Source organism: Trichogramma pretiosum, unplaced genomic scaffold (genome assembly GCF_000599845.2).
Source record: "Trichogramma pretiosum strain Unisexual culture from Peru unplaced genomic scaffold, Tpre_2.0 scaffold82, whole genome shotgun sequence".
NCBI lineage: Eukaryota > Metazoa > Arthropoda > Insecta > Hymenoptera > Trichogrammatidae > Trichogramma > Trichogramma pretiosum.
The window spans coordinates 69489-94654 of NW_019640889.1; the positions used below are offsets into that span (position 1 = coordinate 69489).

At 42.5% G+C, this 25166-nt stretch overlaps 1 protein-coding gene across 7 annotated transcripts in view; it reads right to left on the bottom strand.

The window, feature by feature from the left end:
* The window catches only part of LOC106650098 (TLD domain-containing protein 2), a 132885-nt gene that overhangs the window by 22971 nt on the left and 84748 nt on the right, over nt 1-25166 (bottom strand). For 3 of the 7 annotated variants that reach the window (XM_014367887.2, XM_023457658.1, XM_014367889.2), the window contains exons 2-12: nt 17838-17909; nt 17392-17498; nt 12097-12188; nt 5424-5649; nt 3943-4082; nt 2920-3339; nt 2638-2850; nt 2204-2563; nt 1970-2133; nt 1280-1435; nt 38-204 (exon numbers count right to left, since the gene is read on the bottom strand). In XM_014367887.2, coding sequence (XP_014223373.1) covers nt 38-204; nt 1280-1435; nt 1970-2133; nt 2204-2563; nt 2638-2850; nt 2920-3339; nt 3943-4082; nt 5424-5649; nt 12097-12188; nt 17392-17498; nt 17838-17909 — 2117 coding nt within the window. The remainder of the gene's footprint in view (nt 1-37; nt 205-1279; nt 1436-1969; nt 2134-2203; nt 2564-2637; nt 2851-2919; nt 3340-3942; nt 4083-5423; nt 5650-12096; nt 12189-17391; nt 17499-17837; nt 17910-25166) is intronic. The other 4 variants (XM_014367892.2, XM_014367888.2, XM_014367891.2 and 1 more) reach the window with 2 other exon arrangements.

A 25166-nucleotide genomic window follows, 5' to 3' on the forward strand; every position in this document is an offset into this window, starting at 1 on the left:
TCTCGAAAAATTTTGATAGATTAAAATAGATACTCACTATCAAAACTGACAAATAATTCAGGCATATCCTCGACTGATACCATGCTCCGATAGTCAAGGCGAGGCGCTGCCGCGACTGGTTTGTTGCCTTTTGCGCTATCGACGCTACTACTACCTGACGAGTTGAGTGGCTGCTGCCTGATGAACGTTCCAACCGAGGAGCGTCTAAAAAATGGAAAAGAAAAATTAGAATATTTTAAAATACGATTTAACATTTATTCCTAAATGATTTGTATGCCGTCCTCAAAGATACGTCTATCAATTGAACAAGTGATTTGTTGATTACGTAGCTTCGAAGATACGCGGCAATAACATTTAAAGTATTTTGACAGGCATTTAACATTTAACGTACAATTCCTCCGGTGCTGTGAAGTTCATTTTTACAAGAGCTTATTAACTACGGCAAAAATGCTTTCTATTATGTACTCATACGAACTAATCACTTTCTGTCAAAAATGGAAAGCATCAAGCAGGCTATGATAATGTATAGGCATTGATAAACCATGCTGATATGAAGCTAATACACCTGCTATACAGTATATTTATAAGTTTTTTTTGTTGAATTGGTGATAAACATTGAAATTCGGTTAGGATTCATTGAAAGTGTGGGTAAGTCGCAGATGTATCCGAATACAGCTAAATCTTGTATTTTTCCGCATGAGTTTGTACACAAAATATATCTTTAGAAAATTATCTATTTTCATAGTAGCAGTCCTATCATAACGTAACAACACATTTGAGGATAATGATGCAGCACTAAAAGAACAACACGATAACACTCAAATGCTAAATTGAATACATCTACAGATATTTTGAATTATATGTTGTATATTCTGATCTACCAAAACTAGTAAGCTCTGCTTAGAAATTTTTAATGTAGTAAACAAGACCTTTGACATTTTAAACAAAATAAGGAAGTATAATTCTCCAAGCAGAGCGTACATGTATGTGTAACATCAACAATCTTATTTGAAAATTTTCTGATTGTGTATTTTTTCAACGCACAACGCAGTGCAGTCAAAAAGTCAATATTTCTTATAGAAATATTGCATAAAAAATTATTTAATATAGGAATATCGTATAAATAAATGAAGCTCATTGATCAACAACATCAGTAGTAGAGGATATATAATAATAGAAAGTTGGAGAGATAGTAGAGTAGACAAGTAAGTACAACATTGCAATAAGGAAGTACAGTCTAGCTGTTAGACAGAGATTCATGATTTTGATGGGAACTCACCCAATAAAACCAGGCGAAAATACAGGATTACTCGAGTCCTGTGACAGAGATGAGGCGGTCAATGGAGGTGTACCTCCTGCTCGACCGCCGCTCTCTTCACTTGGCGTTTTGGCGAACAGGCCAGAACTAAAGTCACTCACCAAGTTGATCGGCGAGCTTTAGATTTTTAGTTCGTTTATCGCAACGCGCAACGCAGCACACGCATACATACAAGTTTTTGGTTAGTTCACATGAGAGATTAAATTATGACAAATGATGGTAATCGTATACATTTTTTGTGTTAAAAAGAACTTTTTTTACTAAACGCGTTAGCAAGACTTATAATGTACATTAATCAATGCAAAGCTGTCCTAGGCATGATCAGCAAACGAGAGCTTGTAATTGTTTTATTTTAATTTTTAAAGCTAAAAGTTCTGCATGGCTCTGTGGCGAGCTTTTAATTTATATATGACGCAGTATACGTATTGATTTACAGCGTAACGTATTTTATTATAAAAAATCATGCACTAGAAAAAATTGATATCAATAATTGAATATCATAAAAAACTTGAATACATGAATATGCTTGGTAAAAATTTAACGATTTAACGTAGTAAAATTTTGGCAAAAAGTTGTAACTTTCGGCTTAGTTATGATGATAAAAGTTAACAATACTATGTGTTAATTGATGATTCTGAATGGAGAACCTACCTGGAGAAAACTTTACTAAACACTGACGAATGATGGCTATCAGCACTGCTGGGTACACTCGGTATTTTGTCGGAGGACGACGGTGGCTTGGCACCTTCTTCGTCCTTCGATTCACCAGTCAAGCCTTCCATCCAAGACAATGGATAGGAGAGTCGTTTCAACATCTAAAAGGCAAATAATCGTAATTCAGTATTTCATTGAAAGACGATCACGATAAGAGTAAAGATAGCAAACCTTGTTTTTACGCGTCTCTTGCTTGTCATCGTCTTTGTGCTCGTCGTCCTTGGCGTGCTCGTCGTTGCTACTGTCCAAGCTGAACGACACGGAGCCGGTCTTTTTCCTACCGTTCGCTTCGGTGTCGGGCTCGAGGGTGTTGGTCGTATTGGTTGGTACAATGGTAACGGGCGGCACCCAGTCCGAGGATAGAACGATGTCGGCGTCCGAGTAAACTTTTTTCGCTACGATTGGCTGTACAACTGGTAATGGTGCAATGTTGGGATCGCGAATGTCGATACCCGAGTCGTGGCACGACTGCTTGACTAGAGAACTCTCCTCGTCTTCTGGTATAATGACATTGGATTTCGATGAGTCGGCCTGCGTGCGAAAAAAAGTAAAATTAGTACGGTGTCTAGCAATTCTTGTCGTGAAATATAATTTATTAAAAGTACTTTTTCAGAGTTGAGAGAATCTTGCTGCTCGTCATCAACGGAGAAGGAGCATCTATCTTTGCTCGGAACTGCCCAGTGATGATCGAGCATGGAACGCCTGCGTTCTTCAAGAGTCCTGCTCGATTGGCCGCCGCCAATCTCATCCTTTGCCGCTTCGCTGGAAGCTTCATCTTTCTTTTCTTCGTCATCTTTGTCTTTGGTCGTAGACTCGTCCTGCAAAAACATTCACGATGAAATAAGAATCGAAAAAATGGTTTAGTAAATACAATTGACGATACATACAGCTGACTGATCGGCCGGCTCGACGAGCTCTTTAGAACTAGATTCACCGCCCTCCTTCTCGGCTGGTGCACAGCTACAGACGCTCTCGCCATCGTCGACGGTCAATTCCGGGAAAGATTCGTCCTTGCCCGGCGACGAGTTCGACTTCGACTGCAGCTGCTGATCGAGCGACGGGGCCGGGGTGGGCGGCACTGGCTTCTTCATGTAATAGATCTCGGGCTTCTTCTCGGGCGGCCCGACCTCCGTGTGGCCGACTCGCATGTGGGCGATGTCGTAGTAGATCGCCGCGTTCACGATGAACTCCATGGGGGCGATCACGCCGTAGGACTCGGGCCCGTGCTCGATTACCAACGGGTCCGAGACGTTCGGGTCGAACATCACGGCGTTCGGAGTGACCAGCAGGACACCACCGACGACACCCTGCATCAAAAGAATGAGAGTTAGTAGGGTACTTATACCAGTGATTGGCCGCTTTCAACCAGTAAATGACCACTTTTGGATGTGCCATAATTATCGTTTTTCCTTGTTAAATTATGATCGAACATAGAAAACAAGATGCATCGTTCACTAAAGAATTGAATTACGTCCATACAAATACATTTTAATTGTTTTTCATATGATATTTTCCAAAATGGTCATTCACTGGTACCCGGTCATTGATTGGTCTGACTACCCTATATTTAATTTTTTTTTTTTTTTTAATTTTTGAAAAAAGCTCCAAGAGCTTTTATACATTATCATCTTTATTTTTGCATTTAAAAAATAATAAATAATATAAAAAAAAACTAGGACTAGATTTTGTAGGCATTTTGTGTCTCGCGCAGGTTTATATATATCTTATATATCGTACAACGTTAAATTATAAAGCATCGCATATCGATCAACTGTGAATTCTACGCCGTTTTTAGGTTACGTCTGTCTGAATAAGCACACACGCGCGATCTATATACGTAGTAGTAGGGTAAAAAAAGCTTCACACAATTGAGCGAGAAAACGATAATAAAATTGTATCTTCAATTTTACCTGTCCATCGGTGATGTGTCTGACTGTGATTTTGAGAAATCGTTCTTTGTAATGATGTCCATGCTCCATGGCACTGGAGCTTGGTGTTTTGACGCGTTCCAGAGGCTTCGGCGAGACGGGCCTCAGGTTGTCAAGCAGTTCTGCAGAAGAAAATAGCACAGACATGAATTATTTTTGCCTCTTTGATTATTCAAAAAAAGAGAGAAGATTTAATCGACAATTGGAATATCGCACGCGTTTGCGATGACTTTGGTGTATTATACGTAGCACTAATACGCGTAGTAAAGTGCAATACTACGCGTGTGAGTCCGTCTAACACGCCGAGGAGTGAATGTACGTAACAAGTAAACACAACAATGGATAGATACACGAGCTTACGTATAATGTGCGCGACGTGAGAAAAACTCGCTGCTGCTGCTGTTCGACTCATCCGCCGCGTTGTACTTTAGACGTATACACATATATATAGCAGGTTCGCCAGCTCAAGGCCGGTTCTAAGTTATGACTGTTTACGTATACTATATATGTAAGCGCGCGAACTATGACACGAGCGCGCTAGTATAGTGCACACATACACACAGAGACGCGATGCAGGTGACCTACTGAACAATTAATTTTTCAAGCCACGACTGACAGGCGATTCGAATCGCCGCGTATAGGCGGCTCACTTGCATACGGGAAAAAAGTTGCGATATACGCGTGTGTATACGTGCCTATGAGAACGTAGAAGAAGTAGCAAGAAAAAAAAACGTAAACACCGAGGGCGCCTTGCACAAACACAGACACACACGCGTGTGAAGCAAGCCACGGACACTTGCACTTGCTCCAAAGACTCTCGAGAGTTTCGCGTTCCGTTCCGACGCGCGTGTACTAAGCTTTTCTCGAAGCTTTCGTCGGTGCGAATAGTCGCGTGCGCATGTGCCGTAGCAGTAGCAGCAGCAGTAGCTTTGGAGAGCTTTCGCGTCGTCGAGCGCGCACGAGAGACACGTGTAGCAGCAGCTTGTTTGCTCATAAAAAGGCAAAAAACATTGAAAAATACTTTATAAGCGAGTTGTTGCACGAGTTCCAGCGAATATTTTATGCGAAGCGGAGAGAAAAAAAAATACAGGAAAAAGATTAGTTTCCGTTTATCGAGTAAATAAATGAATTTCGAACGGCTCTCGGGTTTATCGGAGATAATCGCGCCGCGCATGCCAAGTACGACGAGAGCCAAGTGCCGAGGGCGAAAAAGGATGGCACGAGCTGGAGAGCTATGCTATATGATCGCGTGGAATCATGCGCTTTGGCGACTGCTGCTACGTCGTCGTCGTCGTCGTCGTCTATCAGCTGATCGCGTTCTCCTATCCATGCGTGTGACGCGCGCGCGAAAAGGCCAAGCTCAGCCAACGCGCGAGTAAAGTACTGCGTGGCCGATAACGAGAGATGTATACAGGTATACGATGACAATGAAGTACAGCGTGGGTGGGCAGAGAAAGGCGTACCTTTTTCCTCGGACGGATGGTCGTCCTGCGACTCCTGGTCCTGCGTGGCCTCGGAGCTCGTCGATTCGGATTGTGCGTCGGCTGTGGCGCCCTCGCCCTTGGCCGGCACCCATAGCCTCTGGCCGGGATAGATGAAGGGGGCCCCGAGCCGATTGATCTTGCTCAGCTCCGAGGGCGTCGTGTCGAAGCGCGCCGCCACCGATGTCAGTGTGTCTCTGTCGCCGACCTGTCACCAGACAAAATATATACATTAGTATGAGGCTGCTATTGATTTTTTCAAGTATTTGATATAAAGATTGTCTCGCGCTTACAGTGCTGAACAACGCTTATCATCCAAAAAATAACCAATTTTTTTTCGAGATAACTCGCAATCGCTAAAGTAAGAGCAGTCACTCTATTGTAATCAAACTATTTTATACATTTAAAAAGGGGTAGAGAAAGGAGAAAAAAATCAATGAATGCAAAATTTTTTAGCGAAATCATTTTTATAAAAGTGTGTAGCATTTAATAGGCAAAACGGCCTGCAAATTGACACACAGGATCGATCCTTTAACGAGTTTGCCGCCCATACACATTTCCAATTAAACGGGTATAAGCCCATTTTAATCTCAAAAAATCATGTTACATCACGTATCTATACGCGCGCGTATGTGTATAGCTGGACGCGCTTCGGATCGAGCGCGCGCGGGGAATTCCGATAAAAAAGTCCTGCTAATTTGAAACTCAATTGGCCTAGATACGCGCAGATCGGCACACACATACATACACGTACATACGCCGCCCTATGTCGTGATAAACGACGCAGATTTTCATATCAATGACTGATTGAATATGCTAACGAAGCCTCGGTGTTGCAGCATCAGCGGCAGCCTGGAGCTTTTCGCCCGTAAAAACTATTTCGTCCTGCGAGGTATATACAACGGAGGTAAAATCGTCGTGCTCCGAATTGCGCTGCTGCTGCACTCGCTCTCTTTGTTTCGTCCGTGCACGCATCGAGTATATTTTCGTACGCACGTCGCACGGGTTATATGCGAAATAAAGTTAAGGCCCCTGCAGCAGCATGCGTTTGCGGTGCAATGCTTTTTTGCTCTTAGCCTATAGCTCTGTGTGTGTGTGTGTGTGTGTACAGAGTGTGTCGCTTTGGCTGCTCCGTCGGTCGCAGCTCTACTCTCATGTATCTGGCAGTTCACGAATGGGAAAATTTTCTGTGGCTGACACAAGCTCTGATAAGTTTTAGCTGCTTTTTTACTTCTGTATCCGACCTGCTCTCTCTCTCTCTCTAACTCATCCGTGCGCGCGCCTGGATAAACGCGTGTAATTTTTCTCCCGAGAAAAAGGAGAGACGGAGTGAATTCGTACAGCAGTGAATTGCGCGCGCGCGGGGGAGGAAAAACGTGCGCGGGTTTTCGAGAACTCTCGGGGTTTCCGTAATAAGCGTTGGTCGGTTGAAAGGATTTGAACGCGGATGAACGAGTCGATCTTTTGGCGTAAATGCAAAACAAAGTACGTAATACGCTTTCTGACCCGACGTGCATACACGCGCGCGCGACGCTGCTGCGTTACGTAAGCTATACACGATCTGCTGGCCTACATTTTCCGTGCCCCATGGAACCTGCCGACGACGTTCGCCAAATTAGGGCACTTATCAATTGAATTTTTTCTTCTCTCTCCTCCTTCCTCCCTCGCTGCCTCACGACCAAACTGTCATTCAATACGTGTACAAATACGGCGCGCACGTTTTACATCAATTAGTGCTGAGGCATTTGAATAATTATTCGGGTTGTAGAAATGCCGATGATTCATTTACACTCGTAGCAGGCGCGCGCGCACGTATTAATGTTTGAGCTTGCACTCGAGCGAGAGAGTCTCGTTTACAAATTATTTTCTACGCCGTATAGATATAAATTCTTTTCGTATCAATTAGCGCGAGCTCGCGCGCATTTGAAGAGCTGCTACCGCTGCCTGCTAGCGACTAATTAGGGAAAAAATGATGCCGATAAATAAATGTCAGGCAGAAATGTTTCATCGGCTTGTGCGCGGCGGCATTGCGCGAGACATACGCGCGCCATGATTTTCGCTACTCTTTTAATTACGACATACATTCTCATCATGATGAGATATATATATCGCGAGAGTCGTATAATTCCGTCGTGCACGAATCTAGCGCCGAGCAGCACTTAAGAATCACACCGCAAGCTTAATCCGACTTTAATCAAAATATAAGACCCCGTACTCTTTGTATACTATGTCTTAATCTCGGGTGGCCGCGAGGCTGCGTGCGCCAGACATACCCGAGTTTATCATAAGTATCTAAAATGTCTGCACGCATTTGTACGCGGCAGCAGCAGCAGCAGCTGTAATAGCTGCAGTGGTGGTAACATAAGCAGCATTTGTGTGCGAGCGAACGTCGTCGAGGCTTTATATTCGCATTACGCGAGTTTTAAATATTCAGGCGCTATTTCCGAGATTAGAAAAAATATGTCTGCGAGAACATGAGAAAGGGAATGAGGATGGGATGCAAAATAAAAAAAATGTTGCAATTTAAACGGGGGTGGACGAAAGAAGAAAAGGCAGTGCAAAACATTTACGATTTTTCTATTTATTTTCAACGTTCCACACTCGAGATGCAAAAATCTCGTGACATCTCGCTCTCTCTCTCTCTTTTATTCCTCGCATGTACAGCTTATACTCTTTTTATTTCCGACTGACCCAATTTATTTTTTAAATCCCGTGCATGCATGCATTAATACGCGTGATTTTATCGCGTGTCTGCATTTGCCTAGGCGTAAATGATACAAGAGCCCTCGCCATATACACACGCGTTCTAGCCGCGCGTCCAATAATCGAGGCGGAAAAACTGTGCAGGGGGTTTCAGTCGCGAGTTTCGTGGCGTGCGGTTGTATAATTTCAGCCATTTCGCGCCGCGTGCGCAAAGGTAATTGAGAACGAGTAACGACATCGGTATAGTATCAACCGGGTATAGAGAGAGCCAGAGACTAAAGCAACACGTGTGTATATAAAGAACAATAAACAGCTTTGAAACGGGCGCGTGTCCGAATTCGCTTGTGTGCTGCTGCTGCTATACTTATGCGCGCAATGTTCGAATGCATTATACGTTCACACACAAGGGCCTGAGAGAGCATCGAGGAATGTCCATTAATTTAGCCTTCCTTGGTGCACTCGGCTAAAGGGTAAAGCACTGAGGATACGAGAGGAGTGCATTATTATAGTTATGGAATTATGATGTAGTCTCTCTCTCTCTCACTCTAGCTGATACTGTACTGCCGTGCACCGCATGTTGCACCTTCTCTGTACATGGTATGTTCGGTTCATGTACTGCTACTGTATAGTGTATATAGCTAGCTAGCTAGCGAGCTGCTAGTTGCACGCACGCACATTGCATGTACGCATATTTGAAAATTCATAAATTCATTTGCACGGGCACGAAAGCACAAGCGTATACATTTGCTGAATATTACAAGGAATTCGATAGCGAGCGAACTCTCTCTCGCGTATACGCATCGGCGAAATGCATTTCAACAATTTTTGAATTACTCTCCATCTATCTCGCTCCATATACCTTTGCAAAATCAATATATAATTGCAATATATTCGAGCAAGGTAAGTTTATAATTGCGATTTTTCGACAATTGCGCATACCCGACTTGCCATACCAGCAAAAATCGTATATTACAAGGAATAATTAAACTGTGTCACGTACTTCGGCTCGTTATGCTCGTTAAATGTGCGTATACGCGGCCGAGCAGCGGCCCTATAATGAGAGCAGCACGCAGGGAATGAGATCAAAAATTGGCTTTTAATTATTTTTATTGCATCAAGCGTGCCGCTACATTATTAACGTTTACAATATGCTCTGACGTGTGTGTGTGTGTGTGTACTAGTTTATAGGTAACGTGAGAATTGCAATATTGATAATGGCTGAATTAAGTCTCATTTGCATTCGTAATATACATATGGAATCGATTCGTTGATCAAACAAATTTTACATTATAACATGCCACCAACAAATGGGAATTGCACGTGCGCCCGTGTGCAGCGTATGTACCTTTACAGTTTACATACTGTATGTGCATGTAACAGTGCTCGCATATAATCAGGCTAATGGAATAATAAAGAAATGTTATAGGTAAATTCGTGGCTACAGTAGTTGATAGTAAAATCATAGAAAAGAAATAATCCGCGTAATAAGAGTAAGAAAAAAATTTATTGTGCAATTATTGAATACATTTTTCCCCGTTTTATTATGAAAAATTATTTGTGGCAAAATTTTGTTTGATCGCTTTTAGCCTCGCTTGTGCAAAAGAAAACATTCTGATGATATACTTTTGACGTGGATATAAATTATAAAGTTATCTTTAAAAAGATGCTTACGCTACTGCCACAAAAGTGCAAAAGAAGGAAAACTCCGAAAGCGGAATTAACCCTCAAATTTTACATCGTGTCAACGTAGTCCTGAAATGGTTCTGCCGAGACTTGAACCTCGATCTAACCACTCCACTGATGACAAAGGCGTACGCTTTGAACCACGCCGCCATCAGATGGACGTACTGATTCTTACTGGTTATGGAACTTTTACATTACATTACTTTCTTTTTAAGTGATTTAATTGAGAAAGACAAATATGAGAGCAGGGTAATAAACTGTATTTTTAATATTTTTTTTCCATTTTACCATGAAGAATGATTTACGACAAAATTTTTGCTGTTAAACTCGCTTAATTATGCTGTTAATTGAAGAAAAAAAAAACAATTAGAATTAAAAATAATTATAATTAAAAATCATTATAATGCAATAATTTTCTTTTGACGTGGGCATAAATTATAAAATCATCTTCAAAAAATTGATATCCTTCTGCCACGAAAATGCAAAAGAAGAAGTCGCCCCCTTCTTAATAATGTGAACTCTGATTCTGCGTTGTGTACCTTGGAATGGTTTCGCCGAGACTCGAACCTCGAGCTATAACCACTCCACTGGTGACAAAGGCGTACGCTTTAAACCACGCCGCCACCAGATGGACGTTCTTTGCTACTACTTTTGGAAATTTTATATCGATACTTTCACTTTCCGTGAGTTATATTTTACTCGACAAGCTTCTCAGCCGACGCCAGCGGCGCCTCCCGAGCTCGGCGCGGCAACTATCGTCAACTAGTCAATACATCAAAGCTGCGATTCGAAAATTGTTCCCAGGGTGGCCCAGAGTTTTTGCTATTTTTCACACTTCGATTAGATATAATTGTACAAAGAATCTTTACATATTTTAGCGGTTTTATTTGAGTTTAATAATGAAATCTTTTAATGTGATATTTAATTAAATGATGAATCCGATTTGATTAATTCCTGGGGGGCATTCGCACAAGTGCGCGTTTCTATTCCCCCGCTGCTGATTGTGCAACAATATTTAATCTTCATGATCGCGATATTAATTCATGAGATTCGAGCGTTACGAAGGGTGCAGCAGTGCGCGCGTAATTTCAACAAATCAAATAAACAATAAGCCAAGCTTAATGCCTAGAACGCGCACATGTTAAAAATCAAACGAACCGAGAGCGATGCGATGGTTCTTGAACGGTAAGTACACGCGCAGAAAACTCGCGTGTTCGTTTCATTTATTTTACTCGGGCTCTTGTGAGATCAGACGAAAAAGAAGGATGATACCGCTTTTGAAATAAACAAATTAATTCGAATTCGATACGCAACTGAAAGTTCAATGCGAGTTCCAACTTGAAAACCCATTCGAATGTACACGCAAAATGATGCACAAGAAATATTCTTTTTTTGCGATCATTTTTCATTTGAAACATTCGATACTTGCATTAACGAGCAAAAACACGTTTTTGATAGTACTTTGGAGGTGCTGATTGAAAAAGAAGCCCTTGACAAAAGATCCCGGTATCAAATATCCATTTCAGTTGGAGCAGCAGTAGCAGTAGAGCTTTTCAACCCGTTCCATCTTTCTCTCTCATTCTGCTGTTTCTGCCTCGCACGCGAAAGCTCTTTAAAGTTACAAAACCGCACACACCAGTGCAGCTGCAGCTGCTGCTACTGCTGCGCTCATGTATAGAGCGTGTTTCGAAGCTCTCAATTAGTAACACCCAGGACTGATTATGTGCCCTCTTCGAAAAGCGTAATTATCTTTCTTGAGCTTTCTCGTTCTCTCTCTCTCTCTCTTTCACTTGCACGAGCTTGCAAGAGCACCTGCTGCTGCCGCCGCCGCTCGAGGTTGGCCTAATATGATGCGAATAAACAAGAGGAACGGTTACAAGCTCCAGCCATACAAGTTCTCTATGCGCTGTTGCCGTCACTGCCGCGGAAGTTAATTTACAATCAAGTTTCGTAATATCGCTCTCACGCGCATTTGCTGATGCACGCGGGCGTACACGTATATGTATAGAAGCATAATAAGGGTGAAAACGTTGCGTTGCATTCTCAGGAGTGGGTTCTTTGCATTTTATGCGCGTGCATGCCGCGAGAACGAGGAAATATCGATACAGCAGCAACTCGTATTATATATAAAGCTTATGTAAAGGCTGGGGCGTACATCGTGTGCGAGCGAATTTTCTAAGGGAAATTTGCGCGCTACCCTGCAAATCGTGTGCGGCATTGCACGCATATATGGTACAAGAGCGAATCACAATAGAGCTTGATGACTTACCGTATATGCGATTGTATTGATGGGTTGGGAGCGTCTTCCACCGGACTTTTTCTCTTGCGAGCTCGAGCCATCTTTGCTCTCGTTGTCCGAATCTGTGGCGGAAAAAAGAAAACAATGTAAAATATTTTGAGTTTTCGGTGTTTAAATAATTATTTAAAATATTTGCAGCAGGTTAACAGTCGAATTTCCAAATCTTGCATAAAACTCTTAAAAATTTGAAAATCACGCCACGATACAATAGAGAAAAAAATATTAGATCATATTATTTTTGTCTTCAAGCTTTATGAATGCTGAGTCACGTATTGTATCATGCGTGCTCTCTCTCTGTGCCTTTTTTCTGGCGCGCATATTCCTTGCATACCAAGCAGTGACAACGTAAGCGAAAAATTACACGTCACATGATACAAAATGTCTAGCAGCACGCCATGTATGCGGCAGAGTGCAGCTAGCAGAGGTCGACACTTCTCTCGCCTAACGAGCTCTTGGTGGGAAATCAATTTTGTTTAGGTAATACTGGCACGTGCGGAAGGTCAAGCATGGTAAACAAAAAAAAACGTTCGCACCTCGATAGAAGCCAAAAAAATTCGTGGCTTATCATTTCTGACCTTTGTTCTCTTTACGGTGTCAAAGTCATATGTCATTGAAAGGCAAACAATTTAAGTACTACAACGCGTATCCCATGTAGTCTCTTTGAAAGATTACTCTATACAAGAGACGGAGTCAAGATTATTTCCAATCGAATCGATCTATAGAAGATGACACTCCTTTATTATTTTTATTGTTTTTTATTTTAACTCGTCGACGATCGACGATTGATACGCCGACGAGTGACGAGTATAACATCGAATGGATATGAAATACATCTCTCAACGGAGACATTAAACGACGATCGGAAATCGAGTTGTCGCCTCGGCGCGCGCACTTACACTCTCGAGCTCTACTGCACGTACGCGATTATGGACTTTAATAAAAAATATTTATAAAATCAATATTTATAAAAATAATAATAATAATAATGATTGAATGTATAAAATATCAAACGTCTAAAGGTATAAATTGGTATGAAATCAAATAAATCAAAATCATTCGTTCGCCTTACGCAAACGCGTTTAGTGCTCGCTCGGCATGTGCAACCTTGTTGCCATTAGTATTATCTGTACCAATGTAAAACCTGCAACAATGCACAGATGACTTTTTCTTTATCAAACTACGATAAAGCAAAGTTGAATTTTTATTCGAGCGCTGCATCGATAAAATAAAAGCTTGAATGTATATGGAGAGCACGAGGAACGGATATAAATTTACCGGACGAGAGAAAGCGTAAAAAGAGCGGCGGTCCAAATCCAGCGGCTAGATTAGTTTTTCTAGTTGTATAATAGACAACATAATCCCTCCACTCTTTCTCGACGATTCTGCAACTCGGCTCATAATCCAGTAAACTCCGGTCCATTGAAAGTTCCATATTGTTTGTTGCACACTGCAGTAGCAGCAGCAGCCACGAGACTGCTTCTGCACACACACACACTTGATACACAGAGTAACACTCACCGACACACACGGAAACTCGCGTAGTCGCGCGATACAATATCAATTGCGCGACGACGGCGACGGCGGCCTTTTTCTCTACTTTTTCAATTTAATCGCGTTGCACACCGTACACTCGCTCTCGCGAAAATGACATCGTAGCATTGTCCATGTGTCTTTTATCGTTGGCTATATACGTCGATTCGGGCTCTTGAGGTGTCAGATAAATATTCACCTGCTATCAGAACCGTTATATACATTTATATGTATTATATATCTCTTTCTCGTCTTAGCGCCAGGTATTACCTTGGGTGCTATTGTCAAATGAAAAGAAAAGAGGAGAGAGAGAAAAGAATGAGAAAGTCAAGAGTGAGTGACACTCGATAACGAAGCAAATTTTTCTTGAAGAATAAGATAATAGGATTTTTTTTCTGCGAAAAAAAAAGCTCTTGACACACTAAAATGATTGTTATTTTTTTCCTCCTCCTCCGCCACCTCGCCGCTACCGCACTTACGCACGAAGCGTTAGGTTTTAAAGAAAACACACGCACCGCCGCGGCGTGCCACAGACCGAAATACGTAAGCGAACAATCAACTCTCGAAGTAAGTCACTGATATGTATATTTTTATATTTATTGCACGGCACAAGTGATCGGTCGCGCGCACAGTCGACCTAGCAAGCGTACAAGCAAGTAAGTAAGCACGCGCGCGCGCCGCGGCCTGACGTCTCGCTCTCACTGTCGCGCGCACTCGAGCACGAGTTGAGAGCCCGACGACGTTACAGAGGAGAGAACGAAAGAGTCGTTTTAATGGGTTTTGTGCTATCGCTTCGGTGACAGATAATGAGAGTGTAACGATAGTAATAAAAGATTATTTGACTTTAAACGCGAGAGACGACGACGACGCCTTTCGGCAAAATTATATCGCTTATAGTGCAATAAATGTGCGCGGGAGCGCAAAAAAATTCACTTGTATTTAGCGCGCACACACAATCACACTCGCGCACTGTAGTAGGTTAGGATCGACTTCTCGCTGTACAAATTTTATCTTTATGCGCACCGATGCAGAGCAACGTCAAGCGCAGTCGGATTTTGTTTCACTGCACCTGTCGTCATCACAATCTCAAAAAACTTCAGCTCACTCCTCGGAATCCATTAACAACGGCTAATCGATCGATTAATATCCTGATCTTAATAGACAGAACACAATGTACGAACGAAAGCTCGCTTCCGATAAGCGACGAATGTACAAAATAAGCACACCGATATTTTAGCACGATCCTCGTCCAGATGCTCTAAAAGCCAGAGCAGCGCTAGAGTGTCAGTCTGTGTGTATTGTACTACCGGCACCGATAGTAAAGATCGCCACCGCCGCCGCGTGCACGAGAGCGCCGAGCGCGAGACGATTTTTCTTTCTCACTCTTATATTATTTCTCTCGCGCTTGCACATACGTTCATACGTATATAGGCGCACTTCTTCGTAAAGTTATTCAAAACGTCTTTCGTTATCGCTCGTGCGAATATATATATTGCACACATGAATGCGCGCCGGAGCGAGTGTGTTCTTACGACGTCTGTCTGTCTAAGTATGTGCGCGAGTCTGTGTATGTAATATATATAAATGACCACTTGGCACATATACCGGCATACATTGTATTACTGTGAAACGGCGCGGTATACACGCACGAACGAACACTGCGCACATTTCGAATAATACGAGCTGCCGCCGCCGGGCTACTAATATTGCCGTAAAGTCGCGCTATATAGCTTCTTATTTATTTTCGAGAAATTTTTTTTCATCAAGTAGGCACTACCGTGAAAAGCTCGATAAGGCATTTTTTTTACTATTCAATCCTTTTTCGACGGTACGTGTTGTTGCACACGACCCACACACATTGACGAACGAACGACTCGCGTTATATACTCAATACATATACACAGGAGTGATTCGAAGTTTCGTCGTGTCGAGAAAAAATATTGGCTTTCGCGTTACACTCGTCGTGCATAAAAAAAACAACAACGAAATCCGTGGCTGAATTTCACGATGTTGCAGCGCGCGCGAGCGGTCGCTTTGTAAAAAAAATACACCGCCGATGTAACGCCGAGTGTGCAGCTCTCGAGAAGCAGGAACGTGCAGGAAATGCGCGCAACTATTTCTCTATATTGCCCTCGATGAAAAAAAAAAAGATACACACTGTGGATGTGTGTTATGCGCCGAGTGTTTTATCGCCTCGTGCTTCTGTGTGTCCTGGAGTATTAGCTTGTTTGTGCATGTATAAACGAGTTTCGTATAAATAAATAATCGTCCGGGGTGAGTCATTTGGAGTGCGATTCGAAGATTAAAAATATTGCTTTTTAATCAATTAAAGCCCGTGAGATTATACAATTTATCTTGATCAAATCTATCGACTCGTAAACGAGCGAAACTTTAGCTTTTGAAAACGCATACCACACTGCCACTCGGCTCCGCAGTAGTCGGATTCGCAGTCGGCAAGGCGAGTATAATATATAACATGCCACTGCACGTGCGGAGCGACGCGTGTGTGTTATAAACGCAGAAACTAATCCATCATTCTGACGAATTTCCATTGTCAGCCGATCGTTGATTGATTTCGCGAAATGCACAAATGTCACGCGGATGACAATTAATTTTCATAATTTCGTCGTAAATAAAGAGCAGCTACACGGCCTGTAGACAGTTATGTTGATGCCCGGGATTTGCGCTCTAGTAATTAAAGTTTGCAATTTCGAACTCGTGTGCGTGTATGTGTGTGCGGGGGGCGGGCTCAGTCGAAGAAGAACAAAAAAAAAAGGAAGCGAAAAAAATAAATGCAGAACTGCAAAACGTGCTCGCGGAATCATCTTATTTTTACGCTGTTGCTGCAGTAGCACGTGAAATGTGTGGTTTTTTTTCTCGCTCTCTCGATTTTGCGCCGCTCACTGTAACATGTGCGCGTTGTTTTCGATTATAAAAATAGCTGCGTATGCGGCGCTTCTCGTTTTCGACATTCATTTCCCGATTGATCTTGGATCGTCGTCACGTGGTATCGATCAAAGGCTATTCAGTCAATATGCGATCGTTCGTAAACCGTCCAATAAAACACGATAATCGGTACGTACGCGATTCGAAGACAGTACGAATCGATGATCGATACGGCGACTTATCGAATGAAAAATTCTCATGTATGAAGTGCCGTTTTAAAAATATAAACTTGCTCTGTGTACGTCTATTACAACTGCTGCTGCACGTCTTGTACACTTTTCAACGAGAGACTCTGGAAAACAGAGTTTATTTTTGGATTTTCCAAATTCGTATTACTCTGTGCGCTGCTGCACTTTACTCGCGCGCGCGTCCATCGCCAGGCACGAGAGTAAACACCACCGCGCGTACGTGTGCACTAACACACATCGATAAGTCATTGGCACGCGCTCCAATTGGAAACTTCATAAGTAAGTCAATGCGATGCATTTAAACGAAAGTGTTGTTTTTGTTTTCGCTTCTATACGGAATCGGATTATACACAAGGTACACGTGCTGCTAGGAGTAAAACCTTCGCGCGACGAGCCAGATCGCGCACGCATTACACATGCATAAGGTACTAACATTTTGGTGCAAAGTTGCGAAAAGTCACTCTCGAGCTATTTTGGATAATTTTTATTTCGGCACGCCTCGATCCTCGACAAGATAGAGAGAAGTTAGGCTGGATTATCGACTGTTTACCTTAGCTTGGCTATATATATAGGTGTGTGTGCTCATCTTTTTGGTACTAACCTCTGGAAAGTTTGTCGATAGATTCGAAGCGGCCCTCGACCTTGTTGCGGAGCGAATCCAAATCGAAAGGCGCTGCGAATCCATGATCTACACTACGACTCTTGCTCCTGTAAAGAGAGAAAAAAAGGAACGTAAATATTTATTTTCTTCCTTCGAATCCCTGTTCAATTTGTACTATGTATTACATTTATTTTCGTTAATACTTTTAGTTTAATTTCTTTTTATCCTCTCACTTCAGTTACCTTGAATGTGAAGAGTTAAGCCCGAGACTTAGAAGCTTGTAAAATTCAAAATGTTTTACGTCAAAATGTAGAAGCAAGTAATCAAGCCAAAATCAAAAAACAAATCAAAAAAAGCAATCGCAATTCTCAAAAGCATGCAAAATTGTCTTAAAAAAAAACAAGCTTGAAAAAAAATAAAATGCAACTAGCGCATGGAATACAAACCTGAAGAAACCCAAGTTACTGAGATTTTCCGTGGACTTTGTATGCGTTACATCTTGGGACATCCGTCGTGACCTGTTTTAGCAAAAAAACAAAACCAAAAAGAACAAAAGGTGAGAACATGCTTTGGCATACGTGCAAGGAGCTTACAAAATAGTAAATCATAAAATTATACCAGAGAATAATATTAATGTTTGTGAATCGTATTCATAAAAACTCAAAAAACAAGTGTGTACTGATGAATATGTTGTTAAAGTGAGCCGAAGCTGCAAGATGGTCTGAATGAAAATAAATGAAGCTTGGAAAATATCATCTTGAAAATATCTCGACTGATTCAGAAAACGAGGAAAGTGCGCCGCGCGCAGCACTTGGTCAAGAAAATTAATTCACGAACGCCTTCATTCGGCTAAAAGCAGAAACGAAATATTATGGAAGAAAAAATTCGCGAACGCATTAATCTTGTGGGTGTCTAATTTTAAATTGCTGCACGCACGCGAGTATTTACAATTACCAGCGTTATATTATACATAGCTTACGAGGGCTTTCTCGTAAAATATGTCAACATAAACACAAACGCACACATTGGAGGGGGGAGTAACGAGGACCCGCACTCTGTACTCCGCGCGTAAGCAGTTTTTTTTTGGTGCTCGGCAATGTGCCAACATTTGCCTCGTTCAAAGGTCCTCCCCCCTAAATTACGTACATGCATAATACGTTTAACGGTTAGGAAAATTGGACGGGATCGCGACGCCGGGGCAAAGACAAATCGTTCCATAAGCATTTTCCCTACTAGTATATTTATTAATCGAGCTTGGCTTTGGAGCTAGCTCGTGGTATACTGGTTACGTCACTGGCACGAGCTACGTAACCGAAACGTACGAGGGTTGATTTCCGCGGCTACGGAGCATGACAAATAGTCGCTTATATGTGTACGTATGTGTACAACGATCAAGGCTAACAACCCTGACGATCTATATATATTCGGTGTTACAACGTGTATACATGCGAGCCAGCCACGCAGTCGCCGAAATAGAGTCCTAATGAAGACAAACGTTTCTTTTCTGCGCAATACATAACACTGACACACGCACAGACAGGTTGCAGTTGTTGAGTCGAGCAGTGGTAGGCACGCACACGCTTTTTAGCGACTGCGGGATTTTCGTTTAAAGCCAATATTACCCTTGCAGTGTGTATAAAATCACGCCTACAACGGATCAATCAATTCGACCAATTCAGCCCTGAAACTAATTGCCACCCACCTGATATATTAAATGTAGTTTATTCTCGTAGCTGTAAAGGGCTATCGCATCGTTTTTGTTCCATACCGATGTTTGGTTTTCAAAAAAATATAGTCGAATTACACATCGTATAAGTTTCGACGAGCTCGTTACTACACGTAGTTAAATCGAAGCTCGCGTGCGTATATAAATAAAAAAAAAACGTGTAGCGGCGCGCACCTGCGTCATGTATTCTCTCGTGTCACCAGATGCGGACATTCGCAATCGCTGCTCGGGGAGGAAAATTTGTCATACGATCAACGAGTTTGAAGCTTCGATGATTTTGCATGTACATATGTATCGGTAGCTCGAATTTTTTTATAACCGCGAATTTTCGATAATCTCTTTTTTCGCTGTGGTGTGCGTGCTCAGTGTTTTAATTGTTTTTTTTTTTTTTCATCAATTTTTCTACCAACCGAGTCATGACATGATTGTTGTGATTATTATGAATGACTTTTTGGTACGGCCTAGATTTTAGTAAATGACATAAATGTGCGAGCAATAAAAATATAGCTTCATAATTAGAAAGCTCGTTTCATTTCAATTATGCATGAACAAGCCCGAGTGCCGTGTTGCTATCGCGCGAGAATGAGAAATTCGTCTTATGAATTGCTGCACAAGTCTCGCATGCGCAATTCGTTCGGATAAATTAAAGCGAAATAAGAAAAATATATAAAGTGTAGCGGCGCAATAATATTCACGCGTGGGGCAAAGCACTCGTCGCGTTAGTTTTTAGCGACTGCTCGATGGGCTACTTGCGTGCGTACGGTAAATGTACCGCACTACATCTATGCGTGTAATAAAGCTTCTTTTCTCCGCGACCACGAGAGTAAATACGAGGCATTGTTTGCCGAATGTATCAACATTTTTAGCGCAATATAAAGAGTCAGAGTCACTGACTCAGAGAGCAGCACACAAGCCCCCGCAATGCACAAGCTCTTTCTCGCCCGAGTCTAGCTGATGCTTTGTACAAACACCAACAACTAAACTCCATCGCGTAGGATGTATGCATAGATAATTTGCAGTCGCGCGCGCGCGCGCCACGATAAATAAAATTAAAATGTTTATTCTTTGTATTTATTATTATTTCTAATCTCTGCGGCTTTAGGCAAATATTAACGGGTGACGTCAAGTCGACGATATCGCGTTGCAAAATACCTACACACATCGATATGCATGAAAGAATCGTCATTATCGTGCAATTATATTATATGCACGTACGCACACGAACCGTGCATATATGTATATTATACACGCACTGCACAACAGGTCTCAACGGGAATGAATCATGCATCTGTGCACTTGTTCGCGACGCCGATTCAGAGAAATGCGCTCGACTCTAGCGCGATATCCCGCATTATTGCCTCAAACGTTTGCTTACTGCTTTGCGTTTGTCTGTAAAATTTACGATCGCACTTTAATTGACACCGATGAAAAATTAATTCGGCTTCTGCCGAAGAGGGGAAAAAGTGATTCGCGCGCTATTGCTAATACGCGATCGTCTACATTATGAATAGGTACCTACGTGACCGCGCGCACATCGCGCGAGTGGCTGTTGCCGTATTCTCAGGCGCACCAACGCACGCAAAAGCCGCAGCTGTCAAACGAGTTTCAATCGCGAGAGAGAGAAAGGCTGAAGTTTGATAATTCGCATCCTTCTTGTTTTTTTTTTGCTTAATCTTTTACGATCGACGTGCTTGGAATTTTTGTTCCTCGATTTTCGGAAAGAGATGTACTAGTGTGAGCGAGAATCACACGTGTGTGAATTTGAATATTACGAAATGTATACACGCGCGCGCGATTCATTAACAACTGAATGACAAAATTATCTCGCGGTTTAACGTTTACAAAAGATGTAGCATAACTTGCACGGCTCACAAGTGCGCGCGCGAAACGATAAACATTATTAATCGGTAAACCCGTTTTGCGCTCTTTGTATTATAATAACCGAAATAACGCGCACAGGTATAACGCATATAATGATAATTCTCCAAAATTGGATTTCGATTTTCCAGCATTACGTGACCCAATTTACGACGGGAGAAGGGGCGATAAATTATATAAAAGAGGGCTTCGAAAAATTACATCTTTTTTCGCGCATACTGCAGCTCCGGCGTGAGAATATATATACGCGATCGCGCGCAACGAGGAAACATCTGCGTCGCGGCGTTGGCGGTGCAGTGTCGTAAATCGCCTTGCGTGCACACTGCACGTTGACACAATCGCGCGCGCGCTCGCTTCTTCACTTCTTTACTTTATTTTTTTGTCTATATAAACCTCAGCATCATTATCAGCCGGTGCAACGAGCGTTGGCGCGCCCGACGCGAGCTTCCAGTTAAAAACGCTAAAAAATGAAGAAAAAAAAACGATGTAAATTCGAGTTGACATAGGTTTATCGTAGCGCACGACCGATATATAAGAAAAACTCGCGTTATACGAGCACGCGTTTATTAAATCGCCAAGCGTATGCATACAATAGAAATGGGGGATTCGTAAATCGTGCAAGTATAATCGCCTAATTTTACGCGGGTTATAAAATGAAATGAATCGTTGAATTTTCGATATTATGCTCGAGTCGATGATACGAGCGACGAGCTGCCTCTTTGCGCATAAGATTTCTTCGACGTTATGACTTTCACGCTCGCACATATAGATATACAATTAAGCTTGCGAGCGGGGCTACTCTGCCTCTCTTGCTGTGCAGCACTCCGAGTTGTCGCCGCATATCATCGAGGAATGTGTGTGCATGCGGCGCTCGACAGCAGCAGCAGCAGCAGTAACATGGCAAGGGGCGAACATTCTCGAACTCGTTTTCTATTGCCATTCCTGCCAGCGACGACGCCGATGCAGCGGTGGCAAATGCAGCTCGCGCCTGGACAGGACGTGTTTCGAATGAATCGTCCGATTCGAGGCACTCGTACACTATATATGAGCCATCAAGCAGCTCTCATATAAGAGGTCAATCGTCTTCCGTGCCGATATAGAATATATGAGAGTGTATGTGTATGCGTGTGTAGAGCTATAATGCGATTATACGCGAAGCTGACGTTGCCCACGTATAACAAATAGGCGTTTGTGCACAGCTGTGGCCTGTACGATGCATCGTGTATGTGTGTGCTGTATTGGTGTGTGTGTGTGTGTATGCATGTATACTCAAGTATCGCACGGATGCAGGTGAAAGGTGATTGATCGCTGCTCCGGCTCGAGCGCGACGTAACGCGTCAAAATCTAGGCTAAAGTTCAGTCCAGCAGCAGCAGGAGCACACGTATTGCGGATGTTGCGGAAAAATTTCGGTATATCATAACATCCGCCGTGTAAGTACGGGGCAATTACAGCGATTTTCGCTGATGCCGATATTTTCCATTATCGCACTCGCGAGCTGTGCAGTAGCAGGATAAATAATTAGTGTATGCAATTTTTCGTTTATCGTCGCTTTCAAAGCTTTCGAGCGATGCAGCGTATACGTATTATTATATTTCGAAGTGAAAATTACATGGACGAGAGCAGATCAAGCGTTATATTTGGAACGCGCGAGCGCAGGGGGGGGGGGCTGACTCTTGCACGTGCCTAACGAGAAGCGGCCACTTGATTCGAAAGCAAATTTTCCAAATTTGATTTGCAAAATACGCCTACCCGCGCACTTCTCTATCTCTCTCGAGACTTGACTTTACAAATATTACCCGACGTCGACGTCGTCGAGCTACCAACGCCGCCACGTCGCCTTTCTCGAACGTGATTCGTTTGACTGATTCCGATCGGTATATAGATGAGTCTATGTATATTGTATGTGCTGCTGATGTATGTTAGTGTGCGCTACTCCTCCCGCAAAAAAAGAGCAAGAGCCGCGGAAATACTTTTTATTTTCCCTCTCTCTCTCTCTTTAACAAAAGTTCGCGCGCATGAGTCGAAAGTTTTAAAAATAGTACAATTGTGTCGAGTTTGCCTGCACATAGATCGCGTGGAGTGCGTTGTGTACAGCTATATACATACCGTATATACGGCCCAGTCATGAGCCAGAATGATTATTATGCGAGCTGCGAGACGAGAGAGACCGAGAGAGAGAAAGAGCACTGCACCCGACAATGAAACAACAATTGTCATTAATTAAGAAGTCATTACTAATGGAGGACTTTAATCATCGTCGTTGTCGTCTACGTCTACATCGTCGTGTTCTACATACAGCATATACAGTATAAAGCGACGAATATTATTGCTTATTCATTCTTTCTTGAGAAGACGAACCTCGGCAATTTTCATATTATCCTCTCTCTTCTCCCACATCTCCCGCGAGCTGGCGAAAAAACAAAATGTTTTTCCTTGCCGTTTTGTATATGTGAACGATTCACGAGTGCACTTGTTATTATAAATGTTTAAACAACTGAGCATATTGCCTTTAACTCGAGCGCGACAGCTGCAATGTGCAACGACGTACGCATGCATTAGTCTCTCTTTTGTTTACGTTTATTGCGTTTTAAGATGTGCATTCGCAACACACTCGCACACGATTTTATATCAGCGGAGGTCTCGTGATTTCTGAGTGCAGAATTTCATTGCGGCGAATTTTCACGAAAAGCGCGAGAGAGAAAACGAGTTCGACCTTGATTACTCGTGTACATTAATTTGGCAATAAATACGATTAGCCGCGGTGAATTTGTTCGGCGTAATTGTCAAACATTTTACAGAGTATTCAATTCAAAGTCCTATATATTCCAACGGTAATGGCCCTTATAATATTATCTCTTTCTCGATGCGCACTACAATTACGCCATAACGGTTATTTCGCGCAAACGGCGCAAACACTTTTCCTAAATTTATTTTTAATCGCGCTCCTATTTTCGCGTTTCGATCGGCCCACACACAGGTTGCCTCTCTCTCTCTCTTTCTCTCTCTCTCTGTATGAGCGTGTGTAAATAACGAGAGTCAATCGCGGGAATATAACCTTGAATACTTTTTAATGGGAATTAAAAATATATCGGGGGCTATTGATTTTGATCGTTGCCGATTATTGACTTATTCTAATGCGCGTCATAACTTGTTTTTATGCACCGATACACGCGAGCGAGGCGCGCTGACGCAGATCATCGCGAAGTATGAATATATAGGATGGTAAAGTCAAAGTCGAACGCGAGGGTATATAATGTTTCTTGCTTTCGATATAAGGCGTCAAATTCATCCAAAGACCTACATCGATGATACATGCGCCTCAAACTTTAATATTCACGTGCACGAGCGTGAAAAGTAGCAGAGAGCTATACGTGTGTGTCTCTGTGTCGCATGTCAAAGTCGCATTATAGTCACATGCGCAGCCAATGAGCTTGTCAACGAAGTACGACTTGGCCGCGACAATGGCGTATCGACTTGCCTTTGGTATTTATCAGCGAAAGAAAAAAAAGAAAGAAAAAGAAAAAAAATGCCGGAATGGATATAAATGCGATCCAAAAGTGACAGATGACGACCCTGAGTCATGTATCCGTATATTATACTGCCACATACGAGCGAGCGCGTGAGTTACACATCTTAAAATCTCAATGTCACCGGCTTACTACTGCTGCTGTCCCCAAAGCCATGGACCTTTCTTCTAGTTCGGGAATTGTACGCGCGTGATAAGCCTTACTCTCTCTCTCTCTCTCTCTCTCTCTCTCGCAGATCTCCCCGCTCCGTTATATTAGAGCATGGGCCACACATAGGCACACGCCACAAACTGTCAACGCTTGAAAAATGTGGGTATATGACACATCAGTCAAGTCTGCCGCGGACCGGGTCCATCGCTCGAGCCTATATAATTTGCGCTCCAAAACTTCTCGATATCGCGCGTTATTTATACGAACGGCAAATATCACTGTATGTATAGGTACGATATATATATGGGTAAAAATAATACTTTTTTACAAAACCGTGCGCACGTATGTCACCGATCTCGACGCGCTTTTGGTATGTTATAGTACATGGTAAAAAGGTCCCAAAAAAAAATTTTTAGACCCCCTCCCCCCTCCTACCCCCCACTTCCGGTATAAACGTCCATTTTCGATCTATATTTTTTCTGAGGACATGAAG